This window comes from Mobula birostris, chromosome 11 (genome assembly GCF_030028105.1).
Source record: "Mobula birostris isolate sMobBir1 chromosome 11, sMobBir1.hap1, whole genome shotgun sequence".
In the NCBI taxonomy this organism is placed as follows: domain Eukaryota; kingdom Metazoa; phylum Chordata; class Chondrichthyes; order Myliobatiformes; family Myliobatidae; genus Mobula; species Mobula birostris.
Genome location: NC_092380.1, coordinates 113601993 through 113620265, shown reverse-complemented (window position 1 = coordinate 113620265; position 18273 = coordinate 113601993). Strand labels below are relative to the sequence as shown.

At 47.1% G+C, this 18273-nt stretch overlaps 1 protein-coding gene across 13 annotated transcripts in view; it reads left to right on the top strand.

Annotated features, from left to right (window-relative positions):
- Positions 1-18273, top strand: part of mical2b (microtubule associated monooxygenase, calponin and LIM domain containing 2b) — a 262965-nt gene that overhangs the window by 99122 nt on the left and 145570 nt on the right. For 12 of the 13 annotated variants that reach the window (XM_072272895.1, XM_072272882.1, XM_072272883.1 and 9 more), the window contains exons 4-8: positions 7493-7609; positions 12974-13075; positions 13873-14028; positions 15508-15608; positions 17756-18013. In XM_072272895.1, coding sequence (XP_072128996.1) covers positions 7493-7609; positions 12974-13075; positions 13873-14028; positions 15508-15608; positions 17756-18013 — 734 coding nt within the window. Of the gene's footprint in view, positions 1-7492; positions 7610-9079; positions 9356-12973; positions 13076-13872; positions 14029-15507; positions 15609-17755; positions 18014-18273 lie in introns of those variants that run through there. The other variant, XM_072272894.1, reaches the window with a different exon arrangement.

Sequence of the window (18273 nt, the reverse complement as noted above, 5' to 3'; positions counted from 1 at the left end):
TGGACAGCCAGTATGGCTTTGTGTGGTGCAGGTTGTGTCTCAGTAACTTGATTGAGTGTTTTATGCAACACACATCAAAGTTGCTGGTGAACGCAGTAGGTCAGGACGAAGGGTCTCGGCCTGAAACGTCGACTGTACCTCTTCCTATAGATGCTGCTTGGCCTGATGCATTCACCAGCAACTTTGATGTGTGTTGCCTGAATTTCCAGCATCTGCAGAATTCCTTGTGTTTGCATTGAGTGTTTTATGATGTGATGAAGGTAGAGCTGCAGATGTTGTGTCCATGGAATTTAGTAAGGTGGTTAAGAAGGCATATGGCATACTTGCCTTTAATGGTCGAGGCAGTGAGTTCAAACATCAGGAAGTTATGTTGTAGCTTTATAAAACTCTAGTTAGGTCTCATTTGGAATATTGCATACAGTTCTGGTCACCCTGTTGTGAGAAGGATGTTGAGGCTTTGGAGAGGGTGCAGAAGAGGTTTACCAGGATACAGCCTGGATTAGAGGGCGTGTGTAATAAGGAGAGGTTGAACAAACTTGGGTTGTTTTCTCTGGAGTGGCGGAGGCTGAGGGGAGATCAAATAGAGGTTTATAAGATTATGAGAGGCATAGACAGCGTAGACAGACAGTATCCTTTTCCCAGGGTTGAAATGTCTAATACCAGAGGGCATGTATTTAATATGAGAGGGGGGTAAAATTCAAAGGAGACGTGAGGAACAAATTTTGGTACAGAGAGTGGTGGGTGCTTGGAATGCACTACCTGGGGTGGTGGTAAAGGCAGAAACATAGAGACTTTTAAGAGACATTTAGATAGTCACATGAATGTGAGGATAATGGAGGGATATGGGCATTGTGTAGGCAGAAGAGATTAGTTTGTTTGGTCTTTTGGTTCCTAATTTAACTGGCTCAGCGCAACATTGTGGGCCGACGGGCCTGTTCCTGTGCTATACTTTTCTAAGTGAAAACATTGGCCATCTCCATTGCCTGAGTGGACTCACATCACATTGTCCAACGAGGGGCCAGTGCTGAGACATTCTTGCTGAAACCCCCTTCTCTCCAAAGCCCACACTCTAGACCAGCTATCTGACCTGGTTCACATGGAGTTTGTCCACCCCCTCCGGTGCTGTACTCTTCTATGTTCTTGAGAGCCAGGTAACTCTACAGCACAGAAACAGGCCCTTCAGCCCATCTAGTCTGTAGTCTGTCCATTAATCAAGCCATTGACCTGCACCCGGACCATACCCCTCCTATCTGTATACCTATCCAAATTTATAGAGTCTACGTTAAAAGCATCAAAATAGAATGCAGCAGCAGAGTACAGGCCCTTCAGCCCGCAATCTTATGCCAAAGTTGAAATCTCAATAATTATAATTTTTAACTTTGTTTTTTGTCTATATTTCTCATTGCCTTGTTAAAGCATCCAGCAGAATCAAAGACCCCTCCCACCCCAGACATTCTCTCTTCCCCCCTCTACCCTCTCCCCTCTCCCATCAGACAGAAGATACAAAAGCCTGAAAGCAAGATGCACCATCCTCAGGGACAGCTGCTACCCCACTTTCATAAGACTCTTGGTGGTTCCCTAGTGCAATGAAGTGAGCTCTTGAACTCACGAGCTATCTTGTAATGACCTTGCACTTTGTTTACCTGAAGCACACCTTCATGGTAACTGTCACAATTTACTCTGCACTGTTATAGTTTTACCTGGTTCTGTCCTAGTGCACCATGTGATGATCTGATCTGTATGAACAGTGTACAAGACCAGCCTTTCACTGTGTTTTGGTACATGTACCAATAATAAACCAATTCCAATACCAATTAAATACATACAAAGGAATAACAAGGTAGTGTTCATGAGCTCATGGACCATTCAGAGGAGAAGAAGCTATTCCTAAAACACAGTATCTTCAGGCTCCTGTATCTCCTCCTTGATGGTAGCAATAAGGAACAAGCACGTCCCAGATGGTGAGGGACTTGACGATGGATGCCACCTCCTTGAGGCTCTACCTCTTGCAGATGTCCTTGACGGTGGGGAGGGTTTTGTCTGTGATGGAGATGGCTGAATCTGCAACCTGCAACCCTCTTTCAATCCTGTATGTTGGAGCCTCCATTCCAGACAATGATGAAACCACTCAGAATTATAGGAAGAGTGTGGAAGAATTAGAGAGGGTGCAGACGATGATGGGATCACAGAGTTGTAGAACAATACAGCACAGAAACAGGCCCTTCGGCTCACCTAGTCTACCAAACCATTAATCTGCCTCGTCCTGTTGTTGGAGTTAATATTGTTATTCCTATCCACTCGATTAGCCAATCCCACATGGGAGGAGTTCACATACTGTACAAGTCGTGTTAGCAATAGGGTTCAGTGAATATCCTGCAAGACTGGTGTCCTTGTGTGCTCTGAAACCTCCCTCAATGTCGCGCCCTCCCACTGAGTTACAACTTAACCATAACCCTCCATCCATGTCCCAATCCAAATTTCTCTTAAATGTTGAAATAGACCCCACATCCAGCACTTCCATTGGGAACTCGTTCCACACTCTCACCACCCGCGAGTGAAGAAGATCCCCCTCATGCTCCCCTTAACTGTTTCACCTTTCATCTTTAACCCATGACCTCTAGTTGTAGTCTCATCCAACCTCAGTAGAAAAAGCCTGCTTGCATTTACCCTATCTATACCCCTCATAATTTTGTCTTTCTCTATCAAATTTCCCCTCTATCTTCCAAATTCTAAGGAATAAACTCCTAACCCATTCAGCCTTTCCCTCAAACTCAGGTCAAGTCCTGGCAACATCCTTGTAAATTTTCTCTGCCCTCTTTCAATCTTATTTACATCTTTCCTGTAGGTAGATGACCAAAACTGCACACAATATTCCAATTTAGTCCTCACCAATGTCTTATACAACTTCAGCATAACAGCCCAACTCCTTTACTCAATAGGATACATTGATTTATGATGGCCAATGTGCCAAAATCTTTCTTTACAATCCTATCTACTTGTGCCACCACTTTCAATGATTTATGGATCTCTATCCCCAGATCCCTTCATTCTACCACATTTCTCAGTGCCCAGCTGTTCACTGAGTAAGACCAGCCTGGTTAGACCTCCCAAAGTGCAACGCTTCACACTTATCTGACATTTTTCCAGCTGCTCCAGATTCCACTGCATGCACTAATCGTCTTTCTGAGTGTCCACGACACCCCAGTCTTGGTGTCATCTGCAAATTTGCTGATCCAGTTAACCACATTATCATTGAGATCGTTGATATAGATGACAAACAACAACAGGACCAAAAGACATAGCAAAATTAGGCCATTCAGCCCATCAAGTCTGCTCCACCATTCCATCATGGCTGATCCTGGATCCCATTCAACCCCGTTCTCCTTGAAGTAAATGCCAACATTGCATTTGCCGCCTCTACCACAGACTCAACCCGTAAATTAACTTTCTGGGAGTCTTGCATGAAGACTCCTAAGCCTCTCAGCACCTCTGATGTTTGAATTTTCTGCCCATTTAGATAATAGTTGGCACTATTGTTCCTTTTGCCAAAATGCATTATCATACATTTCCCAACAGTGTATTCCATCTGCCACTTTTTTGTCCATTCTTCCAAACTAAGCCCTGCTGCAATCCCATTGCTTTCCCAGCAATACCTACCCCTCCACCTATTTTCGTATCGTCTGCAAACTTTGCCACAAAGCTATCAATTCCATCATCTAAATCATTGGCAAACAATGTGAAAAGTAGTGGTCCCAATACTGACCCCTGAGGAACACCACTAGTCACCGGCAGCCAAACAGAAAAGGCCTCTTTTGTTCCCACTTACTGCCCTCTGCCTGTCAGCCATTCCACTATCCATGCCAGTGTCTTTCCTGTAATGACATAAGGTTTTATCTTGTTAAGCAACCTCATGAGTGGCACCTTATGAAATGCCTTGTGAAAATCCAGTAATTGACATCCATTACCTCTCCTTTGTCCACCCTGCTTGTTACTTCCTGGAAGAATTTGAACAGATTTGTCAGGAAAGATTTCCCTTCACAGAAACCATGCTGACTTCGACTTAGTTTATCATTAGTCTCCAAGTATCTCAAAACCTCATCCTTAATAATGGACTCCAACACTTTCCCAACCACTGCAGTTAGACTAACTGGTTTTTTTTTTTTTGCCTTCCTCCCTTCTTAGAGTGGAGTGATATTTGCAGTCTTCCAGTCCTCTGGGACTATGCCAGAATTAAGTGATTCTTCAGCAACCTCTCTCAGGACTCTGGGATGTAGTCCATCTGGCTCAGGTGACTTAGCCACCTTAAGACCTTTGAGTTTGCCTCACACTTTTTCCTTTGTAATAACAATGGCACTCTCTCCTGCTCCCTGACACTCACAGACCTCTGGAACACTGCTACTGTCTTCCACAGTGATGTCAGATGCAAAGTACCCATTAAGATCATTGCTACCTCACCAGCATCATTTTCCAGTGGTCCAATATCAACTCTCACCTCCCTTTTACTCCTTATATAACTGGAAAAAAAAACTTTGGGTACCTTGCTTTTTATCATTGGCTGGTTTGCCCTCATAGTTCATCTTTTCCCTTCTTATAGATTTTTTAGTTGCCTTTTGTTGAATTTTAAAAGATTCCCAATCATCCAACTTCCACTTTTGCTACCTTATATGCCCTTTCCTTGGCTTTTATGCAGTTGTTGACTTTCTTTGTCAGCCATGGTTGCCATCCCTGTCATTTGAGAACTTCTTCCTCTGTGGGACATATCTATTCTTCACTTTGTCAACTAATCCCAGAAACTTCAGCCATCTCTGCTTTCCCATCATCCATGCCAGTATCTTCCTTGAATCCTTCTGGACAGGCTCCTCACTCATGCCTCTGTAATTCCCTTTATTCCATTGTGATACTGATATGTGATTTTTGAAAGGGTTCCTTTACATTAAGCTCCCTAATATGATCTAGATAATTACACAACAACCTATCTAAGGTAGCTTTTCCTGGAGTAGGATCAAGCACAAGCTGCTCTAAAAACCCATCTCATAGGCACTCAACAAATTTCCTCTCTTATGATCTGACACCAACCTAGTTTTCTCAATCCCCTTGCAATTTGAAGTCCCCCGTTGCAATAGTGTCATTACTCTCATTGTGTGTATTTTCCAGCTCCCTTTGCCATCTTAACCCTACATCTTGTCTACTATTTGGAGTCCTATATTTGATTCCCGTACTGTTTTTTTTATACCCTTGCAGTTTCTTAACTCCATTCACAAATATCCAACATTCTCTGGCCCTATGCCTCCTCTTTCTAAGGATGTAATTCCATTTCTTACCAACAGAGTCACACCATCGCTTTATGCCTTCCTGCCCGTCCTTTCAGTACAAAGTATATCCTTTGATGTTCAACTCCCAAACATGGCCTTCTTTCAGCCACGACTCTGTGATGCCCACAATGTCATACCAACCAATCTCTAATTGCTCCACGCATTCGTCCACCTTATTCCAAACAGCACCTTCGGCCCTGCATTTTTTGCCCTTTTGAATTTTGCCTCTGTGGTACAATCTAAATCTTTGCTCTGTCTGCATTTGTACCCAATCATTGGCTTGTCCTTCCTTACATTCATGTTACACCCATCATCGACTTGTTAACCTGCCGGTTCATCTTCAGCTCTATCATCCTGGTTCCCATCCCCCCGCCATATTAATTTAAACCACTTCCAACAGTACTAATACACCTGCCCAGAAGAATTTTGGTCCCCCTCGGATTCAAGTACAACCCATCCCTTTTGTACAGGTCCCGCCTGCCCCAGAAGAGGTCCCAATTATCCAGAAATCGGAATCCATGTTCCCTGCTCAATTTTTCAGCCACACATCTATCTGCCACCTCATTCTATTCCTATCCTCACTGTCACATGGTACAGGCAGCAATCCCAGGCTTACTACCCTTGAGGTCCTGCTTTTCAGCTTCCTTCCTAACTCCCTGTATTCTTTTTTTAGGACCTCCTCCCTTTTTCTACCTATGTCATTTGTAACAACGTGTACCATGACTTCCGGTTGCTCATCCTCCCTTTTCAGGATATCATGGATGCGCTCAGAAGCATCGTGGACCCTGGCACCTGGGAGGCAAACTACCATCTGTGCTTCCTTTTTACGTCCACAGAATCGCCTGTCTGTCCCCCTGACTAAAGAGTCCCCTATTAATGCTGCCATCTTCTTCAGTTCCCTATCCTTCTGAGGTTCAGAGCCAAAGGCAATGCTGTTGTCGCTTCTCCCAGGCAGGTCGTCCTCCTCCAGCAGTAAACAAAATTGTGTACATTGTTGAGGGGAACGACTGCATGGGTGTTCTCTACTTTCTGACGTTCTCCCTTCCCTTTCTTGACAGTCACCCATTTATCTGTTTCCTGTAGCCTTGGGGTGACTACCTCCCCCGGCTCCTGTCTATCACTGTTTCACTTTCCCTAACAAGCCGAAGGTCATCGAGCTGCAGCTCCAGTTCCCTAACGTGGTCTTTAAGGAGCTGCACCCGGTGCAGATGTGGCCACTGGAGAGTCTGGGAGTTTCCTGGAAATCCCAGAGCGGACACCCAGAACAGAACTCTGGCTCTGTGGACATAGCCCCTATTCTCTCAAAATTTAAATAAGAAATAAGGAATGAACTACTTACTTTGCCTCTGCCTGTTCTCGCCAAAGCCCTGTTGAGCCAAAGCCTTGCCTCTCTGCCTCAGACTACCCGACGGAGGCTGGTCCGCTTGGCGCTACCTCTCTTTTATAGAAGCTGGGTTTTATAAAGCTCTTTGCCAGTCCTGTGCGTGATCGATTCTGTTGCATCTGCGCAGTGCTCCCGTCGAAATGCTTCCTGCTTTTTAAAGCTCTTTGCTGCTCCTGCACAGGAACGCTTCTGTTGTATCTGCACAGCACTCCAATCGACCAGCATCAATTCTGTGGCACGCCGCTAATCACAGTCCCCCCGTCAGGGAGTCAACCATCTACTATGATGCCTGGATGAGGGATCATGTCTCATGAGGATGCCGAAGGCTTTATCCTCTTAGGAGTGAAGGAGGATGTGCGATGCCTTGAAAGATATGTAGAGGGTGATAAGAGGCATGGAGTGAGTGAAGAGCCAGGGACTTTTTCCCAGGGTGCAAATGGCTTATAGAAGGGGACATAATTTTAAGGTAATTGGAGGAAAGTATAGGGGGTATGTCAAAGGTAACATTTTTTGTAGGTGGATGTGTGGGGTGGTGTTAGAGGCAGATACATTAGACATATTTCAGAGACTCTTAGACAGGCACCTGGTGACAGGAAAATGAAGAGCTACGTGGGACGAAAGGATTTTGGAGTAAGTTAAAAGTTTGGTGTAACATCATGATCTGAAGGGCCTGTACCGTGCTATGCTGCTTGATGGTTTAATACTCTCCACAGTACATCTGTAGAAATTTGCCAGTCTTTAGCGATGGGTTGAATGTCCCCAGTTGCTAATGGGCGTACTCTTTTTCTGCTGACAGGTATCCGCCAGCTGCAACTGATCCTTGTCAAGGTGGCCTTGTTGTTAGGGGTGGAGATTCACGTTGGCGTGGAGTTCCAGCAGTTACTGGAACCCCCTGAAGACCAGGACACAGAAGGTCAGTGAGATAATTTCTCTCTCTCGCATGGTCCCTCGTCAGTCCTGGTGCTCTTGCCCCATCCCCTCCCTGAGTGTTTCCTCCCCCGAGTCTTCATATGGCAAAATCTTCAGGCCTGGTTTTGTCTTCCTGGCCATTCAGCTATAGAAGGCAGTTCCTGCATGTCTTTGGACTGTGGGAGGAAACCAGAGCACCCAGAGGAAACCCACATGGTCACGGGAAGAACATACAAACTTCTTACAGACAGCAGTGGGAATTGAACCCCGATCACTAAAGCTGTAAAGCATTTACGCTCGTCGCTGCACCACCATTATAGAGTATTATCGATAAGGATGAAGTGCTGAGACATTGGTCAGACCACACTCAGAGTATTGTGAGTAGTTTTGGAACTCTTATGTACGGAAGGATGTGCTGATGTGGGAGAGGGTCCAGAGGAGGTTTATAAGAATGATCCCGGGAATAAAAGAGTTAACGTATGAGGAGCATTTGATGCCTTTGGGCCTGTATTCACTGGAGTTTAGAAGAATGTCGGGGGATCTCATTGAAACCTATCGAATATTGAAAGGTCTTGCTAGGATGTTTCCTATGGTGGGGGAGTCTAGGACCAGAGAGCAGAGTCTCAGAATAGAGAGATTCCATTTGGGACAGAGATGAGGAGGGAGTTCTTTAGCCAGATGGTGGTGAATCTGTGGAATCCATTGCCATGGACAGCTGTAGAGGCCAAGTCATTGGGTACACTTATGGCAGAACTTGATAGGATCTTAATTGGGGACTAATGGTTATAGGGAGAAGGCAGAAAAATGGAGTTGAGAGGGCTAATAAATCAGCCATGGTGGAATGGTGGAGCAACTCGATGGGCTGAATGGCCTGATTCTGCTCCTATGATCTTATGTTCTGAGGTTGAGAAAAGGAAGGAAAGTCAACAGTGATTGAATAACACATACAAAAGGGCGGAGGGGCTCTGAATTCTGGGCAACCTGGTACCATAGCACAACACATTACAGGAGCAGCTGCAAGATCAGAGTTCATTTCTTGCTGCTGTCTGTAAGAAACCTATACGTTCTTCCTGTGACCATGTGGGTTTCCTCCACATGCTCTGGTTTCCTCCAAAGATGTACAGGTGAGGGTTTGTGGGTTGTGAGCATTCCATGTTGGTGCCAGATGCATGGAGACATCTGCGGGCTGCCCCCAGCACAGTTTTGGACTGTGTTGGCCGCTGACACAAACGACGCATTTCACTGTGTGTTTTGATGTACATCTAACAAATAAAACTAATCTTTCATCTTTATCTGTACAAGTCAGGCAGCAAGGCTTCTGGCATCTGCACAATCGTTTGTGTTTGTGAGCTGATTTTGAATGTTGGGGCAGACTGGATGGGTCAGACTTGATTTAGTTCCTATATATCTTATAGTCTTTTAACCACCAGTTCATCTCCAGCAGATCCCTTACTTTACTTATTTATTGAGATAGAGTGAGGAACAGGCCTTCTGGCCCATTGAGCTGCATCACTCAGCAACCCACCGATTCAACCCGAGCCTAATCACAGGACATTTACAATGACTAATTAACCTACCAGCCAGTCTGTGGAAGGAAACCAGAGCACCCAGAGGAAACCCAAGCACTTGTGGGAAGGACTTTCGAACTTTTTACACAGGACATCAGAATTGATCTGCGAATTGCGACACCCAAAGCTGTAACAGCATCGTGCTAACGGCTCCACTACAACAGCCCTCCTCTGAATGTCAGTGGGCTGGTGCAGGTATTTTGAATAGCTCCGTTTATGAGCTCCGCTGATATGTTGAAATTAGCTCAATTTACATCTAATCATTTGTACATCTTGTTTTTGCGATACACTGAGAACAAATGGAAAGTGTTAAATGACTCTTGGCTCGCAGAAGGCGTAATGGATACCCTGCCCTGCGTCAGAGTCTCAGAACACAAGGCAGACAGCGCCTGAGGGTCGAGACCAGTCCCTGGCCTGCATTAGCCCAGGACAGGCACCGATTCCACACAGCAAGGGATGCCATGGTGGTGTCACAGTCAGCACGATCCTGTTACAGCTTTGGGTATCAGGGTTCAGAGTTCAATTCCGATGTCCCTTGTGAGAATGTACTGGTTAGTAGGTTAATTGGTCATTGTAAATTATCCTGTGATTAGACTAAAGTTAAATAGTTGTGTTGTTGGGCAATACAGCTCGAAGGGCAGAAGTGCCTGTTCTGTGCTGCATCTCTGAATAGAATAAAATAATTATCACAGGTACAGTACTTCAGAACATGCAGCGGATCAGGCAGCATCTGTGGGAAGAGTAAACAGTCAATGCCTCCGTGTGAGACCCTTCGTCAGGACTGGGAAGAAAGAGGAGAGGTCAAAGAGAGGTCCTACCACCCTGTACCTCTTCCTCCCTTCCCCTACCTTCTTACTCTGACTTCAGTCCTGATGTAGGGTCTTGGCCCGAAACGTCGACTGTTTATTCTTTTTCACAGATGCTGCCTGACCTGCTGAGTTCCCCCAGCATCTTGTGTGTGTTGCTCTGGATTTTGAGCACCTGCAGAATGTCTCATGTTTGTGATGTAGTGAAACACAGCGTTTGCATTAACGACCAGCTCAACCTAAGTGTGAGCGGGGGGGGGCACTCGCCAGCGTTGCTTCACACTCCGGTGCCAACATAACGTCCACCATGTTCGACAGAACAACACAGAACGCTACAAACAACAAAACAACAGCAGCAAGACAAGCCCCGTTCCTCCCTCCCGCCTGTCCACGTACACAGACAGGCCTTCAACCCCCATGACTGGTCGCCCCAGGGCCTCCAACGACCAGTCTTTGCTCCGAGCTCTCAGACTGACAGGTACTGGGTCTAAAACTTCCAGTCCTTGGCTCGGACTTGCAGATATGAAACCTCTGGACACACCAACAGACCACAATGAGTGAGGTTAGGCAGCAACACCTCGACCATGGTTTCGGAAGTGTCCCCTATTGGGATGAAATGGACTCTTGACCTCACAAACTACCTTGTTAGGTTGTTGCACCTTTTTTGTGTACGTCCACTGCACTTCCTCTGTAAGTGTAACACTTTATTTTGCGTTCTGTTACTCCGTCCCCTTCTTCTACCTCAGTCCACTGCGTAATGATCTGATCTGTCTGAATAGTTTGTAAGCCAGGCTTTTCACTGTCAGTGCATGTGACAGTAATATTCCAATCCCCTTGTCCTTCCTGGTGGCAGGGTCACTGGTGGAGAGGTGCTCCTGCCTGGGTGGGCTTTGAAGCAGGCCTTTTGGGTCGAAAGATATTTAGGCTTTTGGCAAATTTTATAGGTGCAGACCCCTGGGGGCAGGGATGGGCCGGGAGTCCATGGGTCACCGGCAGGATCCTGATTATAAACCTCTTACAAGGTAATAATAGAATCACAAACTGGAAAGTATTTTGAGAATTTCTGGAATGCCGGAGTCCGTCTGTCCAAAGCATTCCGAAGATCAGAGCCGTGCTTCCAGTTCCCTGCTGTTTCCAGAACAGTTTTCACACGAGTCAGTGTGCGAGTGCGTGCAGAGAAGTGTGTGAGTGTGTGCAGAGGGGAGTGCGAATGTGTGCAGAGGGGAGTGCAACTGTGTGTGAGAGTGCGAGTGTGTGCAGAGGGGAGTGCGAGTGTGTGCAGAGGGGAGTGTGAGTGTGTGTGAGAGTGCGAGTGTGTGTGAGAGTGCGAGTGTGTGTGTAAGTGTAGGTGTGCAGTGGAGAAAATGTGTACAGGAAGTGTGTGACTGTGGGGGGAGAGAGAGTGTGCAGGGAGTGAGTTTGTTAATGTGCACAAGTAGTGTGTGAGTGTGCAGAGTGCGAGTACTATACGTGCAAAGGGTGTGTGTGAGCGTGCAGGGAGGGTGTATATGTGGCGTGTGTATTTGTGTGTGAGTGCCAGAGGTGTTTTGTGAGTGAGTGTGAGAGAAAAGCCACAATCTAATCATTCCCCTTTATCTGCATTTGGCCAGTAATTCCTGGTGAGCAGTCCTCAGTGTTCTGTGGAATTTGATTCTGTTGTGCTGTCCCTGCCCTTGTTTGCCCACACAAGTTCAACTGCTGTGGGAAGGGCCGTTGCGTCTTGAGAGAATCAGTCGCACCCACCAATCCCATCACTGTCACTATCAGAACTCCAACCCACTTCAGACCAGTGGCACAGAATTCAGGCCAGTGACCTCTCATCAGAGCTGGGCAGAATAGAACGGGAACACGAGAGGTTCTGTCCTCGATCCATCATATAAACAGAATTGCAAAGAAGGCACAACAGCACCTCTACTTCCTCAGGAGACTGAGGAGATTTGACATGCCATTGAAAACCTTGGCAGACGTCTATAGATGAAATAGTGGAAAGTGTGCTGACGGGCTGTATTACGGCCTGGTATGGGAACACCAGTGCCTCTGAGTGGAAAATCCTGCAACAGGTAGTGGATTCAGCCCGTACATCTCAGGTAAAACCCTCTCAACCATTGAGCACATCTACATGAAATACTGCCATAGGAAGCAGCACCCATCATCAAAGACTCTCACCACCCAGACCATGCTCTTTTCTTGCTGCTGCCATCAGGTAGAAGGTACAGGAGCCCCAGGACTCGCACCACCAGGTTCAGGAACAGTTACTAACCCACAACCATCAGGCTCTTGAACAAAGGGGGATAACCACACTCATTCTATTTCTGGTGTTCCCACAACCGATGGTCTCACTTTAAGGACTCTTCATCTTATTTCATGTTCTTGTTATTTCTTGCTATTTATTGGCATTTTCATTTGCACAGTTTGCTGTTCATTGATTATGTTTACAGTTACTGTTCTACAGATTTGCTAAGGGTGCCACAGACAAAGATTCTCAGGGTTGTATGTGGTGACATGTATGTACTCTGATAATAAATTTTACTTTGAACCCTGAGACGCTGGAAATCCAGAGCAACATACACAAAATGCTGGAGGAACTCAGCAGGTCAGGCAGCATCTATGGAGAGGAATAAACAGTCAGTGCTTTGGGCTGAGACTCTTCATCAGGACTGGAAAGGCAGGGGGCAGAAGCCAGAATAAGGTGGTGGGTGGAGATGTTAGGTGATCGGTGAGACCGGGTGGGAGGAGTGGTAAGTGCGTGGAAAACGATGCTGGGAGGTGGTGGAGGCAGATACACTGGGGACATTGAAGAGGTTCTTTGATAGACACACAGATGATTAATAATGGAAGATCATGTGGGGGGGAAAGGGTTAGATTGATTTGGGAGTAGGTTATAAATTCAGCACAATATTGTGGGCCGAAGGTCCAGTACTGAACTGCATTATTCTATGTTAAACCAGTGGAGTTTGGTATGTGTTCCTCATCACGCCCTCATCCTTTGTTCAGACGTAGGCTGGCGCGCGGAGTTATTACCCAGGGACCACCCTATCTCCGCATTTACCTTCGATGTAATTGTCGGCGCTGATGGTCGGAAGAGCAGTTTGCAAGGTGAGCATTGCCAGTCAAAATTCCTCCTCGTTGCTCGTCTCTTTCCCCTCCCTCACCCCCATCATTCCAGCATTTCCCTGCCCTGCCCCCACCTGACTCCCAGCCTCCATCCTTCCTTCTGGTTCCTGTCTCACAAGCCCCGCTCCACCCTCACCTGCCCCCTACCCTGTGTCACCCCTCCCCCTTCCTTCCCTCCTTCCTTCCTTCCTTCCCTTTTCAATGCCCTCTACTCCCTACCCCGCCTCTCTCCTCCCTCCTCCCGTCTCCATGCCTCCCTCCTACCTCTTCCAGCACCCCACTACACTGTTCCTCTCTTCTCCACCCTATCCTGCCTCATCTCTGGCCCAGCTCCATCCTTCCCTCCTACCCCTCCTTTCTTCCTCTGCTCTCTCCAGCTGCCCCACCCTCTATCCCCTCCTCTTGACCCTGTCCAATGCCCTCTGAGTTGCCCTTTGCCACTCCCAGTCTCAGCCGCAGCCTCTCACCACCCCTTCCCTGCCCACCACCCCCCCCCCCCGTCTCTCAGTCGAGCCCTGTATTTTCCCCCTGGTGTTTCCTCACCAGGGGATGGGAAGGGTTCACTCTACTAGCCCCGTTATCATTACCCCCTCCTCCTGTGGTCCCGTCCCTGCTGGGCAAGATGGAAAAGGTTGATGGAGCCTCCAGTCATTTGGATCTGAAGCTGAGTTAGAGCTCGAGGGATCTCTGCGCGAGTCTATGGCGGAGGTACACTGTGGGCAGGGATCTCCGCTGGAGGGCGCAGTGGACGTTGCTCTGACGGGTCCTTCCTTCTGCAGGCTTCAGGAGGAAGGAGTTCCGGGGGAAGCTGGCCATTGCCATCACGGCCAATTTCATCAATCGCAACACCACAGCGGAGGCGAAGGTGGAGGAGATCAGCGGAGTGGCTTTCATCTTCAACCAGAAGTTCTTCCAGGACCTGAAGGAGGAGACAGGTGAGGCTGACCTGGCCCAAGGGCTGCCTGTCCAATGGTCCCAAGGGTTGGACAACTGGCAGCTTCGTCTTTCCCAACCATCCCCAACCTTTCACCTTCCTGGGATGGTGCAGGACTCGTCCCTCAGCCCAAATGGAGTGGTTCTCTCTCAAAACACACTTCTCACTGTCTCAGTAAAGCAGCCACCCACCCCAGACATTCACTCCCCTCCCACTGGGCAGAAGGTACAAAAACCTGAAAGCAGGTACCAGCAGGCTCAAGGACAGTCACCTAGCGACTGGAGATGAAGTCAGCAGATTTCCACCCCGGAAGGTTATACTTATTAACCAGATAGAATTTTACAACAATCTTTGAATCTCATGCTTCCTGTTGCCAAAGCTTGATTTGTTTACAGGTGTAAAATTGTTTTTTTTTGCCTGTTCCACCACAGCAAAATCCATCTGGTGGTGGAAGTCTGGATCTGTCTGAGATTGGCAGAGCTGCTGGCTGGGACAGTGGATTAGAAAGCGCACAGGGACCATGCTTTTGTTAATGAGCTGAATTACCTCCTCTCCCACCTGGGACATGCCCTCTTCTCATCACTACCATCAAGAAGGGTATAGTGGCCTGAAGCCACACACGCAATGACTTACAAGCTGTGTCTTTTCTCTGCCATCAGATTTCTGAACGGTCCATGAACACAACCTCACTATTTTTTAACACAACAGATTCTGCAGATGCTGGACATCCAGAGCAACGCAGACACACACACACACACACACCCACGCAGACAGACGCACGCGCAGACAGACAGAGAGACAGACACAGAGACGGAAATACACAGATAGACAGACAATACTGGAGCAACTCTGCGTGTCAGGCTGCATCAGTGGGTGTAACTTCTGTACGGGATTTGTCTGATTTACAGATAACTGAGGAATGTATCTTTGGCACCAGGATGTGATAAAATAACACTCATAAAATTCTTAGCAGGTCAAACAGCATCTATGAAAGTTCATCAGGACCGGAACGGAAGGGGAAAGGTGTCAGAATAAGAAGGTGAGGGAGGGGAAGGCGGACAAGCTAGACGGTGATAGGTGAAGCTGGGGGTCAGGGGAGAGAGGGAGGGTGAAGGAAGAAGTTGGGAGATGATGGTGGAAAAGGCAAAGAAGAAGGAATCTGACAGGAGAGCGGACTGGACCATGGGAAAACGGAAAGGAGGGGTGGGGGCACCAGGGGAAGGTGATAGGCAGGTGAGGAGATGAGGTAAGAGGCCAGAGTTGGGAATTGAAGAAGAGGGAAGGGTACTCTCTTTTGGCATCACCTGTTTGATTTTTAATAGACATTTCCTGTCATAGTTTTATGATAAAATATTGCAATGTACTGCTGCCACAAAACAAGACATTTCATGATGTGTGTGAGTGATGTTAAACCAGATTCTGATTGTCTCGCGGGGAGGGGTTTTGGTGTTGGACGTTGCATTGTGTTCTGTTTTTACAGGGATTGACCTGGAGAACATTGTTTACTACAAGGACAACACCCATTACTTTGTGATGACAGCAAAGAAACAGAGCCTGCTGGACAAAGGGGTCATCATCAACGTAAGTGCTGACCTCCTGGGGCAGCTGGGGTGGGGGGACGGGGTGAGCCAGGGAGCGGGGTGGGCTCATACAGTCATCTATGGCCACAGCACAGAAACTGGCCTCATGGTGCACCTTGTCCGTGCCAAACTGTTACTCTGCCCAGACCCCTCGGCCTACAGCCCTCCCTACCCCTTTCATCCGAGTACCCATCCAAATTTCTCTTAAATTGCAGTCAAGCCCACATCCACCATTTAACCACATACCATATAACAACTACAGCACGGAAACAGGCCATCTCGGCCCTTCTAGTCCGTGCCGAACTCTTACCCTATCCTAGTCCCACCGACCTGCACTCAGCCCATAACCCTCCGTTCCTTTCCTGTCCATATATCTATCCAGTTTAACTTTAAATGACAACATCGAACCTGCCTCAACCACTTCTGCTGGAAGTTCGTTCCACACAGCTACCACTCTCTGAGTAAAGAAGTTCCCCCTCATGTTACCCCTAAACTTTTGCCCTTTAACTCTCAACTCATGTCCTCTTGTTTGAATCTCCCCCACTCTCAATGGAAAAAGCTTATCCATGTCAACTCTATCAATCCCCCTCATAATTTTAAACACCTCTATCAAGTCCCCCCTCAACCTTCTACGTTCCAAAGAATAAAGACCCAACTTGTTCAACCTTCCTCTTTATCTTAGGTGATGAAACCCAGGTAACATTCTAGTAAATCTTCTCTGTACTCTCTCAATTTTTTTGACATCTTTCCTATAATTCAGCGACCAGAACTGTATACCACGTGCACTGGCAGCTCGTTCAGGACTCTCACCACCCTCAGAGTGAAGCAGTTCCTCCTCATGTTCCCTTAAATATTTCCCCTTTCACCTTTAACACCTAATCTCTAGTTGTAGTCTCACCCAACCTCAGTGGAAGAAGCCTGCTTGCGTTCACCTTATCTATCCCCTCCTAATGTTGTATATCACTATCAAATCTCCTTTCGTTCTCCTATGCTCCAGGGAATAAAGTGCTAATCTATTTAACCTTTCTCTGTTACTCAAGTCTTGGCAGCGTCCTTGCAAGTTTTCTCTAGTCCAGACAAGATCCTGGTGAATCTTCCTGTCTCCTCTCCAAAGCCTCCAAACCCTTCCTGTAATGAGGCAACCAGAACTGAATGCAGTACTCCAGATGTGGCCTAACTTAAAGCAGAGCTTGATAGGTTCTTGATTAGTAAAGGCATCAAAGGTCACGGGGAGGAGAATAATAATAAAACTTTATTGATTCCAAGTGGAAAATTCTTTTGTTACAGCAGCAAAGTTTAAAAACACACTTAGCAGTGAAGAAAAAGAACTTCAGGATGTATATTGAAATAACATTTCTCTGACATTAAATGTAGCTATTGAGTAGTGTGCAGACTTGACTAATATAGCGTACAGAATAATAATATACACAGGCAAGGGGATGAGGTTGAGAAGGAAATGGATCAGCCATGATCAAATGGTGGAACAGACTCGATGGGCCAAATAACCAAATTCTTCTCCTATGTATTATGGTCTAACTAGACTTTTATAAAGCTGCAACATAACTTCCTGGTTGTTGAACTCTTCCTGTGCAAATTGGCTGCTGTTTATCACAACAATGGCTACCTGGATTTGCCCTTCAGCAGCTGGACTGTGCTTGACGCACAGGGACGTTCCTCTCCCTGTCTCCTGTGTGTGTGGTGTTCCTGCACCATTGAGCACATCTACGGGAAAGCAGCGTCCATCGTCAAGGACCCCCACCGCCCAGGTCATGCTCTCTTCTCGCTGCTGCCATCAGGAAGGAGGTACAGGAGCTCACAACCAAAACCACCATCTTCAGGAATAGTTATTACCCCTCAACCATCAGGCTCTTGAACCAGTGTGGATAACTTCACTCTCCCCAACAGTGAACTTACTTCACAACCTATGGCCTCACTTTCAAGGACTCTACAACTCATGTTCTCAGTATTATTTATTTGCCTTCTTTTGCACGTTGGTTGTTTGTCAGCCTTTGAATATAGTTTTTCATGGATTCTATTGTTTTTCTTTGATCTACTGTGAATGCCTGCAAGGAGATGAATCTCGGGGTTGTACATGGCATCATTTATGTATTTTGATAATAAATGTAGTTTGTACTTTGAACTCTGTAGGATTACGTTGATACGGAAATGCTCCTGGGCACCGAGAATGTGAACCAGGGTGCCCTCTTGTCCTACGCCAGGGAAGCAGCCGACTTCGCCACGGATTACCAGCTTCCAGCTCTGGACTTTGCGATGAACCACAATGACCAGCCCGACGTGGCCATGTTCGACTTCACCTGCATGTACGCGGCAGAGAACGCCTCGCTAGTCCGCGAGCGGCAGGGCCATCAGCTGCTAGTGGCTCTGGTTGGCGACAGCCTGTTGGAGGCAAGAGCCCTTCCCTTCCTTTCTACTTTGAGGGCAGGAGGGTTGGGGGAGTTAATTAATGCAAGAAGGGCTTTGGACAAGGGGAAGTAATGTTGTAAAGTCACCAAGTTTTACGGCACACAAACAGGCCCTTCGGCCCATCTTGGTCCATGCCAACCAAGCTATCCCATCAAAGGTAGTTGCATTTACCCATGTTTGACCCATAACCTTCTAAACCAGGGCATCCCAACTTTTTTATGCCACGGACCCCTACCAGTAAC